The sequence below is a fragment of the Caretta caretta genome, chromosome 9 (assembly GCF_965140235.1).
Source record: "Caretta caretta isolate rCarCar2 chromosome 9, rCarCar1.hap1, whole genome shotgun sequence".
Classification (NCBI taxonomy): domain Eukaryota; kingdom Metazoa; phylum Chordata; order Testudines; family Cheloniidae; genus Caretta; species Caretta caretta.
In genome coordinates this window covers 2,176,054-2,188,584 of record NC_134214.1, presented here as the reverse complement: position 1 = coordinate 2,188,584, position 12,531 = coordinate 2,176,054, and the positions used below count along the sequence as shown (strand labels likewise).

The window sequence follows — 12,531 nt, the reverse complement described above, 5'->3', positions numbered from 1 at the left end:
AGTCGGGGAGATTGCAGATTATGTATTCCTTACGCCACCCGCTCCTAAACCGAATTTCACACCCCTTGATAATCTGTCCCTTATTCCCCGATAACCAGAAACTTCTATGCTTAAAGTCTGAACCGTTTTCTTTTTACTGCCACAGTATCTGAATAAAATGATTAAATCTGTTCCTATCAGTTTAATCTCTTTTGATGAACACTTGCAACACCGGCGACTTCAACATCGTCTTAATTCGACTATTCGAACTGAGACACGGCAGTGGGGCGCGAACAGCGCTCGGTCCAAATCCTGCCGCCCCTCATGAGGTTTAAGCTCTGGACTGGGCGCTTGGCCTTTTATTTTCTTTGGCACCCAGCCCCCGACCTTTTGTGCCCACCACTTAGCCTCCCTGGCGATCTCCCTCGGTCGCTAGTAGCCCCGTTTTCTATCCGCCCCCAGCCCCTGTGCTTTGGTGGCCGGGCTGGGCTGGGGCCCCTCTGCACTGGGGGCGGGCAATGAACGTGCCCTGAGCAGGCCGGTGACTAGGGCAGGACGCCCAGCTCGCGGGTGCAAGGCGCAGGACCTGGGGGCACGGGCCGCTGCCTTTCGCTGGCTGGGCCAGGAGCGGCTGAGGGAGCCACAGGGCGCCGCGCCGCCTTTCCGGCCCGGAACCGTTCTCGCGGGCCCGCGTTTCCGGCCGGGAACCGTTCCCGCCGGGCCGCGTTTCCGGCCGGGCCGGGCTCGGGGACGGACCGCCCCCTCCCCCCCGGAAGCGGCTGCGCTGCCCGACGGCTCCGGTCGCGCGGGCTCCGGGCTCACCCTGCGCGAGGCCGCGACTCCCCCGGGCGGCGAGGGGCTGAGGCGGGGCCCGGGCGCACCGGAGCCGGCCCCAGGATGTGGCGGGCCGCGGCCGTGTGGTGAGTGCGGGGCGCGCCCGGGGCCCGGGCTGGGGCCCTGGGAGACCAGCCCGCGCGCAGGCCTGGGGCGGGACGGGGCCTGCCGGGGCGCTGCGCAGAGCGTCGCGCCGGGGCCAGACCGCGGAGCTCTCTGGCGGCGTGAGCCTCCCCCTGCCCGCCGGCGCGGCCCGCCGGCCGGAGTTCGCTCCGTGGCCCTGCTGCGTCCCGGGGCAGCGGCCCGCGGGGGCGTCCCGGGGGGCTCGCGCGGGGGCTCTGCGATGCGCCGGGGTCGCCCGTGCTGACTTGCGTCTGCCGCTGGGTCGCCCGTTCCCCGCCTCTGAGGCGCCCCCCCGCCCGGGCTTTTCCGGGCTTGGCTGACGGAGAGAACCGCCTGATCGTCACGTCTGGCTCCTGGCCTGTTCACCCCCCTTTTCCAGATTAGTAACCTCGAGCCCCCCCCGGCGTCGTGCGGAGCCTCGAGGCACCCTGCTGTGTGCCATGATGACAACTGACCATTTATTCCTACTCCTTGTCTCCTGTCTTTTTAACTGGGTTTTGATCCAGGGCGATGCTTTGTCTCTCACCCTGTAGTTACTTAGGTTCTTTAGTAGTCGCTTCTGAAGGACCTTTTCACGGGCCCTGGGGAAGTCTAAATAAATGTCAACTGATTCTCTGGTTCCATTGCCCAGTTAGACACAATCTCACTTAGGCACAAAGATGACACAGAGACAGATGCAAATGGCAGCCAGTCTCTCCTACCCAGCTTATTTTCACATATGGCTTACTTTCCACCATTGTGTTTTCTTTGTGCTTTGCCTAGGAGTTCTCTTTCACCTCAACTGCTGCTTGGCAGGTATTTTCAAAATTTGAAATTGATTGGTCATGTCCTGACCCTAGAGGCTGGGTATATTATTTTTCAAACCTTGCTCATAGCTGAAAACAGTATGTTAATGACGGATGGTTTACAGTTATATTGACTTTCATCCCAGGTGCTTAGATATGAGAGCACGGGGTACTCTATAAGATCAGAAAAAGTGCTTTACAGATATCTATACAACACAACTGCAATACAGCAGTTACTGAAGTGGCAACCAGGCAGACACCAGCAGTGGAACTGGAAAGCCAAAATTTCTCATGAAATGAACATTCAGAAGAAAACTTGAATCAGGGCCATTGAAATGTTTAGTTTCTATATAAATTGTATATTTTATAATAGATATAAGATACACTATATATTTTGAAATATAATCTATAAATATAACACTGTTAAAATTAATGTTGTAATAATATAAATGTTGAAATAAAATTAAACAAAACAGCATTATTGAAACTAAACATTTCAGCTTCTTTCCATTAAAAACCTGTGTCAATCAACAGGTTCTCACAAAACATCTTGGTTTTGAGAAAACTGCGGTTTTTTTATGGACTTTTACTGTTGAGAACATTTTGACCAGTTCTAACCAAGAGTATGTGACAGCTAAGAGGATAATAAAGATCTTGGCATGGCACTGGAATATACCCTTACTTTTATGAGAAGTGGCATGAAATCTTTACTTTAAAGCAGAAGGGAGTTGATATTTTTGGTATTATTCAAATGACAATATGATTGTTAACTAAGTTCTAGCTGCTGTGATATCTAAGGGAATGCAACTTGGGCAAAAAATAAATGTGCAGGATTAAAAAATTTCATTGTCTGATTTTTATTTCAAATCCAGGTGTTGTTTTTTTTTTTCAAAAATATGATTTTATCATATATCCCTTTAAGCTGGGTTCAAACGAACAACTAGAGTTGGCCATCAGATCACTATTTACTATCTTTTCATTTCTGCTGAAAAGATTAAATATTTCTGTACACTGAGTGTAGGCCCAGAAAATGAAAGAGCTAAGTGCAGCCATAAGCTTCCTTTTGGATTGACCATATTCAGTCTCAGTCATTGGCTCCTAAAGCAGAAGGAATTAAAATATTTCTGGTTCCGTGGTCATCTTCCATGCTAGAAGCACTTTCACATCAACTATTCCGAAGCCAAAGTTTCTATTAAAGTCCTAAGTGATGAGTTTTAACCCTGTTGTGTTTTCATTTCAAGGTGGTGATAGTTGGGAAGGAAAGGATTATGGGGATTCCTATTGATCATGTCCCTTGCTGGTTGCTAGATGATTAACTTAATTATTGAGGCACAGCTTCATAATTTATCAAAATAGAAATAATTGAAGGATATTGTTTCAGAGTAGCAGCCGTGTTAGTCTGTATCCATAAAAAGGAAAGGAGTACTTGTGGCACCTAAGAGACTAACAAATTTATTTGAGCATAAGCTTTCGTGAGCTACAGAAATCATAGAAATCATTTTCTATGATTAGGATACTTATGAGCTGTAGCTCACGAAAGCTTATGCTCAAATAAATTTGTTAGTCTCTATTTTGTTGAAAAGCTGTAGCACGTGAAACAGTATGCGACTGTGTAATTAAAACTATCATAATGCTTATTCACAAGGGGGCCGAATTAGGGATGCACAGACTGGCATTTCCTAATGTTCCTAAGGACTTTGTGACCTTAATAATGATCTTTTAATGTAGGGGTTTTGCATGCAGTTCTGGGTAAGGTAGTTAAGTAAACTGTCTATTATATATGTCTTCTCGTGAAAAGATTTTTCTTCCCTCCCTAAGATGGGAGTAGAACATTGTAGCCATGTTCCTGTATAGACTTTCCACTCCAGTTGAACGTGCACAAAACCAAGTTCTTGTGTTCTTATGCACTTATTCACCAATTTCAGCTGCAGAAGTTAAGTTTATAAGACAGCAGATGTCCTAACCCAAGCGTTGATACTTATTTCTGTCCTTCAAATCCTTGTTAACAAGTGAGAGGTTGCTTATCCAGTAAGTATCCTTTAAACCAAAGTATTTTATCCAATTCAACATTTTCTATGATTAGGATACAAATATTGATGAAGATGATGTTATTTTAATATGTCAAGCTAATATATGGGGGGTTAGCCAATGTAGTGTTTATAGGAACAAAACATTACTATATATCTATTAAATGAAAACATTATGGAATATTTAAGAATGGATTAGATAGTCATTGCACATTTTTTAAAATAATTGCAAATGTTATTCTATTCAAAAGGCTATGAGAGCCCACAGGATCTATGTTGGCTAGTAGCAGGGAAGGAATTTCCTGTATGGTAAAGCACTGAACTTTTGGAATGATACTCTACTTTATTTTTCATCCTCTGTAAATCAGTCTCTCTCTCTCTCATATACTTTGTGTGCTGGAGGTAGGATACAAGACTAGTTGGACTAAAAGTGTTTTGAGTAGAGCTGTCACAGAATCTTAATTTGTTTCTTTATTTTTATTTTTTCTTCCAGTGTTGTCTGCCAAAGCTTAGCAAATAGCAGCTATGGAGTAAAAGGAAAATCACCACTGCAAAAATTGCGCCTTGTTTCCCGAAGTATTCATCATCCTCATTATACAAGTTCAAAGTTTCAGAGACCTCCATTAAGGACATCAATTCAACAGTTCTCCTCTCTTAATCGTCTTCCCCTACGGAAAACTAAACTTTTATTTGTAAAATATGGATACCTGCCCCATAGAAATTTCTGGGTAGCTAGACTGGCTTCAAGACTTCTAAAACTTCGCTATCTTGTACTAGGATCTGCAGTAGGTGGTGGTTATACAGCAAAAAAGGTATTTATTTGCAGAGGCCATTTTATATGTTTCATATTGTCTGCCAGGCATTTCTGAGTAGTAGTTATTGCTGCAGTCAGTAAAATGGGGAGTGCCATCATTTGATCAAATAAAGACAGTGGAGAATATGAGGGTAGAGAGGGACAAGTTATTTAAATTACTAGAATAGATTGTATTGGACAGAAATGGGATTGGGTTTTGATGACTGTTTTGTAGATGTTCTGTGACTAAGCCAAAAAGCCAGTGTGTAAGATTGCAAGCTAGCGCAATAGATTATTTGAAGTATAATTCTTTCAAGTAGAACATTTTATATGCTTGTCTTATGACTTTTTTTCTGTTTGTGTATTAGACATATGATCAATGGAAGGAGATGCTGCCTGATCTCAGTGACTATAAGTGGATTGTTCCTGACTTCATTTGGGAGCTTGATGAACACATTGACTTTGGTATCACAAAAGCTAAAATATGCTTTGATTGCTAAAGATCAGCGTATGCAACTCTTAGATTTAAGAACATAGGTGTTCAGAAGTTGGTTGCTTCTATATAAATGTTCTTACAACATGATTTTAATAAGATAAGTGCTCAGGGGTGTGTCTTGGGAAGGCACACATCTTATATATGCATTCTAAGAGGAAAAGACCACATAACATTTGGTAGTGGTTATTCCAGCATCTATCCCTCACATGGGTGCATTGCTTGAGACTAGACAAAAAAATCTAATTATTCCATAATTCAATCATACACTCTGTGATGGTATTTAAAGTAGGCTGTCAGCCTGAAATCTTTTTGTTTTTGTGTTTTTAAAGGAAAGAATTAAAAGTAGCAGCAGGTGCTATACTTGGCTTGTTTTTGTTATATTCAAATTCTTGTTTTTGTGAATATTTCTCTTTCTGGTTGCTATGTGAAAGACCCATACAAATAAAAGGGATATCTGACTAAGTATGCAGAAGGAACTGTGAAACAGCCTAGCCACAAAATGCTGTTGAATGCACCAAATAAACAAATTGAAAAATAGGAAAATATTGTCTTTGAAATGTTTATTACAGTAATTGTGTTGTACAAATGCTCTCTCGCATACACAGAAACCTAAACAAACAAACATTAAAATATAGAAGAGAAGCATTTTGATTTCTGACAAAGAAAAACGGAATGAGCATGTGAATGTGTGTTTTAATTTTTAGGTAGTTGCTAGATTTTACAGTGTAAATTATTCTCACTTATAAAAAAACTCACCTTTTTATACTTTTTCCCCAGAAAAACTTAGCAAAGCCCTTCCTGATGCAGAAGACCTTGCTAAACTTCTACCTGACTTTGACAAGATTGGAGAGAGCCTCAGTTCCCTGAAGGGCTTTTTCTCGCCTGGTGAGAACAATTTTTCAGCTTTCTTTTACTTATGAGAATGTGTATTGTTACAAAGTGAGATCACAAACACATCTTTAAAGAACAACAAGAAAAAGGTTTGTGGAAATTGTGTGCTGTTCGAGTATGTCAATTTTTTGTTTAGAAATAAATTGTGGTAACAAATACTCAATGAGAACTGAGAGATGTGAAACTGAACAGTGAATTCTAGACTCCCAGTCAAACTAAAAACAAATAGATTGAAAATGTTAATGTTTCAGTGAGGTGTAGATGCTGGACCTACGTTGCCAGTGAAGGTGAGAGGAGAGGTCCAGCCAGTACTCTTTAACAATATATCACTGTGCTCATGGTAGGAGAAAAGAATTATTTTGTTAAAGAAATGTGCTTCAGGCAATGGGTGATTATTTTTTTAAAAAACTACCAAAATATCTCCGTTTGTGTTGGGTGTAGCATCAAGTAGATGCAGAAGATTTGTGACTAACCTAGTAGTCTCTCGGGGGCTCAGCTGGCAACTTTCTACTTGAGCAAAACTCTGATTTGAAGTTAGTGGGAGTTTTGGATGTGGAAAGGACTACAAGACAGGCTGAATGGAACAAAGGATGATGAATGAGCTCTAAAATCCAGATGCTAGCTGGCAAATGGATGACCGTATTGTCAAATTTGCACACTCGATTGATTGTCCATACCCTACTGAATTTAATCTTTAACCATTTTCTCATTTTAACAAATTCTAAAAATGTATTCTGGTAGTGGAAATGAATAGATTTTAAGTCCAGAAAGGATCACAGTGGTCATCGATAGTAATTCCTTCTGGTCTTTAGAATCTGTGAATCTAGTCTAATTTACTGCCTAGCACATGCCGTGGACATTCACCCAGCCATTCCTGCAGTGGAGGGAAGTCCCCTTCCCTACTGCACAAGTGAAACATTATCAGGCCCCCTAAACTTTTGTGGCTGAACTCAAGGTTATCTTTTAGAAACACATCTAATCTTGATTTAAATATAGTATATTGTAAATTTAGACAGAGATATAAAAATGTGGATGTACATATAAAGCTTCTTAGCAATCACATTTTTTTCATTTAAGTGTGCTTGAAAATATTGTAACTGTTCTAGTTCTATTTGCATATTCATAACAGGCTTACTTGCATTGTCTGACACAACTTTTAATATTATTAGAAAGCATAATATATATAAAAAACAAATGTACAGAGAGCAGAATCTAAATGGGATTCAAGTGTGAGGGTAATGAGAAGGGCAATATCAGAAACCAGAGACAAGTAGATGAGACCTCCTATGTGTTGGGGTTTTCTTAATTAGAATGTAATTTTGACTTTGGTACGGGTGACTTGTTATCCATTTTAGCTGCATTTGTTAGCATACCAAGATTGGTTATGACTGCTCGGTCCCTGAACTCTGAGACTGAAATCCCTCACATCTTTGTTTTGCCATTTGTTTGTATTTATAATTTTTATTTCCCCTTTTTTGCTGGTTTTTCACAGGTTACAATTTGGTTAGTGAAGTCATAGGAGCTTCTGATCTGCTTCTCTTGTTAGGTGTGTAAAAAGCCATTTTTACTGCCCTTAACATGCCTCTTTAAAATTAATTAATTAAACAGTGATACACTAAAAAAGGGAGTGAATAACAATGCAAATGCAATTTATTGCAGCAAGTTAATCTTGAACTGGAAACATTTTATAACTACTTCAAGAAAACTCAATTCCCCAGTGCTAATGAAAAGCCAGTGGCTCACTGTCAAAACACTAAACAGATGCCTATAATTCAGGCATTTTTCAGAAGTTTGCTCAGAAAAAAATTATTTACAATATGCAGAAATATTTTGTGTTTCTCAACACAAATGATGATTTAATTTATGTCCGATCATCTGATGTCTAACACATGCAGTCATTTCATCAGCAAAAATGACTTTAGAACTTAAATGGTCTAGTTGAAGTTTCCTGTTACCTTTTATATTAGCCCATTCAGTTTGAGTTGGATGCTAGATTGGTACAGTTGTTCGCATATCAGTTTTAAGCTGTTTCTGTGGTTATTTACAATAATCCGTAGAATGATTGCAACTTTAGAGAGGTTATTTGTATACTGGGTACTGAGTTGTACTAAAAATTGGACCTCCTATTAGACATGGTTTGGGGTTTTGAACAGGGTACTAAGGCATTTTGGTAAGTTTCTGTAATTATTTCCTAGGTTCCCAAGGAGAAACAGCATTCAGAGCTACAGACCAGGGATATGAAAATGACAAACAATACAAAAAGGTATATTTACAGAACATATTTAGTCATTCAATCACAAAGCTTAAAAAATGAACTGTAGATGTAGATTTAAAGAAGCTTGAGAGAGCTGAAATGGTTTAGTATATTGCAATTTATAACAGCTAGACTAAAAGTTAAAATGTTTTGTGGGGAAGAAGGGAGTAATGTAAAGTCATTGAACCTTCTGTTAAAATGATTTTCTCTAAAGACTTTAGGTTGTAATGGCAATGTTACTTTAGTCATTCTGTATTCATTTTAAATTTGTATGCAGCCTGAGGGACTGATCCTGCCAACACTTACTGCTTGTAACTGTGACAGTGTTGGCTGGTTCAGGCCTTAATATAAAACCCAAAGTGCTGCATCATGCACTAGCTTCAGTTATACGTCTTAAAGTATTGCATCTTATGATCCCTTTCTATTTAGATATGTATCAAGTTTTGGCTTTAATTTTTTTTCTGCTCAAAACTTAGTGCAGCAACTGTTTTTGTGGCCTGCTCATTTTCTAGAAAAGGAGGTTTTTTGTTTTGATCCTAGAAGATGTCTTTGCTGTGTGAAATGTTATATCCGCTGGTTAATTAAGTTTATTAGCATGCATGTTCAACTTTTGCCTTGCAAGTGAGGAAAGTAAAGTTTAGTATTGCACACTTCTTATTTTTATTAGTGCTGTTAACCACCAAATAGCATATCTGATTGTTTAATCTCATTTTATAGTAGTTTTCATTTTTGCTATTGTACATTTTGAAAATTTCTGAGCAAATCAGAATGAAATCTAATACATACTGAGAACTTCTTTAAAACTAGTTGTCTCATGTGTGAATCTATCCATCAATACTGTGAATACCTCACAACTGGGAACGTTTATCATCCCAGTCTTAGCAAAACTGTAAATAACGCTCTTATTTTAAACACATATCTGTGCATGCAGGCATGTATGCATGTGTGCTGCATTTTATTGCATGTGCACACTTACTGCACATGCCTACAGTGAAACCGGTACAAGAGATCACCTTTTATTAGGCAACCTCCTGTCCTGGACCACCTCAAAGTCTCCACATTTGAAATGAATACTGTTCTGTTTCCCCTTTATTAGAAGCCTACCTTTGTTTAGCAACAGATTTTTGTCTGCCTTGAAAGGTTGCTTAAGACAGGTGTTCACTGTTCACAATCCAAGAGTAAAACACTTCAACTTTTGAAGTAAAGGTCTTCTTACCTATTGTCTTAACAAATCATTTATGGAGCTATGCCAAATTACTTGCTTTCATATATATTTTGTTGAGTACCACACATATAATGAATGCTCATTAAGCTTGGTTTCTAAATGCAAATATCAAGTCATAAAACAAAACAAGGCAATAAGTGGTTTTATAATAAATCAGTCTTAAGAAGAACTTGTTTCTTTCATACCTTTTGGTGGAAAACCCACTTAGATTTGAATGAAACAATTGATTAACTGCCCCCCCAATCAGACGAAATGCTATGGCTACTCATCTGAATTCCCAGTGATAATTCATGCAAGGATCCTCTCTTCATATGCAGAGTTTCTTTACCCGTGCCTGTGACTGGCTAAGCTCAATGCTATATTGCTGGGGACTTGAGAACAGAGGAAGAAGAGTCTACAAATGTTTATTATTTATTGACTTTTCTGTGGCATTCATTGCCATAGTATTTGGGTGGTAAACAATGTTAAGGTCACAAGAAAGCATTTTTAAACTTGAATTTGCTGCTTATGGGCCTGGTTCAACTGCCGCAGAAGTCAATGGGGATCTTTTTATTGAGTTCAGTGGAGGTTTTATGGAAGGCATTAGAATTTGAATTCAGGTCTCCTGTAAAAGGCTGTGTTACTGTGCTACTGACCCTCCTTAGTGAGTTAGCAATGATTTGTTTTGAATGTTTTAATTTTTTTTCCTAATTGTTTCCACTTTTCCACTCTTTCCTTTTATTTGTACCCTGTGAGCAGTGGAATAATTCTCATTCTGTTTTCTTGTTCACCTTGTCCTGCTTTCCTGGGCACATTCCTCCTGTGTGTCTCTGCTCTCCTGTCTCATTCTGCTTCTGAGGACTAAATTGGCTGTGAGGAAGAGGTGCTGGCTCTGGTGAACATTAAAATTGGGGCCCTGTTCATATGCTTGTAGAAATGGGAGAACGCTGTACTGGACCTGGTATAAAATAGTACCTCGGTTTTGTTCAGGAACGTGAGATCTGTTTATGCCGTCAGGCAGAGCTGGAGCAGCGTGCTGATAGGCAATCAGCTGTAGTGCAGGGGCAATAATCCATAACACAGTGAGTAGCTACTTTAAAGGTTTGGAATATCAGAAGAGAGAGGGAAAACACTCTAATTTTTAATGCCTTTGCATTTACTTGTGACCACAGAACTTTCAGTTTGCCACAAAACTTATGGTTGTGCTGCAGAAAACATGGGCCCTGATTAAATCTATGGGCCTCCGAAAGTTAATCTTGGTTTTGTTATACTAATTGTATCCAGCAGCTCTGCTAATGGAATAGCTTTCTTACTGCGGGGGAATGACTCCTCAAAACTGAGGGTTAAAAGGTATCATGGCTATTCAGAACTGTATACTGTTGTTATGGTTGTGATTGAAATAAGACGTTCGCTGATGGATAATGAAGATAGCATAGCCACTTGGTTTACTGACAACCAAAATGTTTTCTAGACAATGGGTTAGATGACCTTTCTTCATACTGTGCATTCCATTTCTGATCAGCATTTAGGTTGCATTCCATTTCTAGTCAATATTAGGCTCTGTTAAAGATTAAGAGGTAGTATGCTTACCTTAATACAGAAGTCCCTGACCTTGGTTACTTCCCTGATTCTACATTTACATGTTTTTGTTCTCATAAGTCCGCCTGCCTGGAGAGCACAGATCTGAAATGATTGTTGCTGAGGTCTCTATAAATTTCTGTTTTCAAGGGTTAAAAATTTGCAAATTGTATAGGTCTGACAGGTTGTCAGTCTTTAGGTGATTTTGATTTTATTTTTGTATTAATTATTTTAATAAGTCCAGTGACTTCTGATTTACTTGTCTTCATGAAACAATTCTGACTATTTTTGCACAAAACCTTTTTTTTGGTCAGAGATCTCAACTTAATGTATTGGTCTTCTCTCATTAGGCACTGTGGGTACGATTTTCAAAGGTACTTAATGCGATTCTGGCTCCTTTGTCACTTAACTGTCATTGGAACTTAGGCCCTGATCCTGCAAAGATTTATACATGTGCTTAACTTCACCATTGTGAATAGCCCCATTGAAATAATGGATCTACTGTAGAACCTCAGGAGTTACGAACACCTTGGGAATGGAGGTTGTCCATTTTTCTGAAATGTTTGTAACTCTAAACAAAATGTTATGGTTGTTCTTTCAAAAATTTACAACTGAACATTGACTTAATACAGCTTTGAAACTTTACTATGCAGAAGAAAATGGTTGCTTTTAACCATCTCAGTTTAAATGAAACAAACACAGAAACAGTTCCCTTACCTTTTTAAACTTTCCCTTGGTTTTTTTAGTAGTTTATGTTTTACACAGTACTGTATTTGTTTTTTGTGGGGTGGGGGGTGTTGATCTCTGCTGCTGCCTGATTGTGTATTTCCAGTTTCTAATGAGGTGTGTGGTTGACTGGTCAGTTTGTAACTCTTAGGTTCAGTTGTACTCAGGGGAGCAAAGTTAAGCATGTGTACATTTATGCAGGATGGAGGCCGTAGATGCTTATGAAATGGAGCCAAGGCTCCTGAGCCATTATGATTCTTTTGAAAATTTGGCCCTATATAACTAAAGCCTGATAGATAAAGTTGAGAAATTTTTCTGTTAATGTAAACTACTTACTTTTGTGTTATGAAGGGGGAAAAAAAAAAACATCATTTGTAAAAGTTGGAACCTATGCCGTGGTTCTTCATCATTCCATGTGTTTGTGCATCCTCATTCCCTCTGTGCAGTTTGTACCACCCACTGTGTCAGCAAATGTGTAAAACTGTCTTGATCTTTATAACAGAAGTAGCATTTTAATGATTAATTCAGAGTTTTTCTCATGCAAGATCCCATGAATAGATTTTAGTGATGGTTAACTTTGTTAGGAGAAAACAGTGGCAAGTTCAATGGAAGGGAGAGGTGGTTCTTTGAGCATGTGTCAGTGTAGATGCTCCTGTAGGTGTGCACGTAGTATTAGTCTTTTAACTATCAGTGTCTGTATGTGTCACGCATGTACCTTGTGCATGCTCCTGTGTGAGGACATAAAGGGTGGAACAGCCATGACCCTCCCTCCATTCCCTCCTACTACCGAGATGAAACCCAGCACTGTCTGACCCGTTTCTGTGTTGGTGCTCTCTATATC

General features: G+C 39.8%; 1 protein-coding gene across 6 annotated transcripts in view; it reads left to right on the top strand.

The window, feature by feature from the left end:
- The first annotated feature begins 737 nt into the window (after nucleotides 1-737).
- OPA1 (OPA1 mitochondrial dynamin like GTPase) overlaps nucleotides 738-12,531 on the top strand; it is an 82,692-nt gene continuing 70,898 nt past the window's right edge. Inside the window, exons 1-6 of one of the 6 annotated variants that reach the window (XM_048865487.2) lie at nucleotides 738-899; nucleotides 4,242-4,560; nucleotides 4,910-5,006; nucleotides 5,815-5,922; nucleotides 7,421-7,474; nucleotides 8,124-8,191. In XM_048865487.2, coding sequence (XP_048721444.1) covers nucleotides 877-899; nucleotides 4,242-4,560; nucleotides 4,910-5,006; nucleotides 5,815-5,922; nucleotides 7,421-7,474; nucleotides 8,124-8,191 — 669 coding nt within the window. In that variant the 5' untranslated portion in view covers nucleotides 738-876. Of the gene's footprint in view, nucleotides 900-4,241; nucleotides 4,561-4,907; nucleotides 5,007-5,814; nucleotides 5,923-7,420; nucleotides 7,475-8,123; nucleotides 8,192-12,531 lie in introns of those variants that run through there. The other 5 variants (XM_048865483.2, XM_048865486.2, XM_048865484.2 and 2 more) reach the window with 5 other exon arrangements.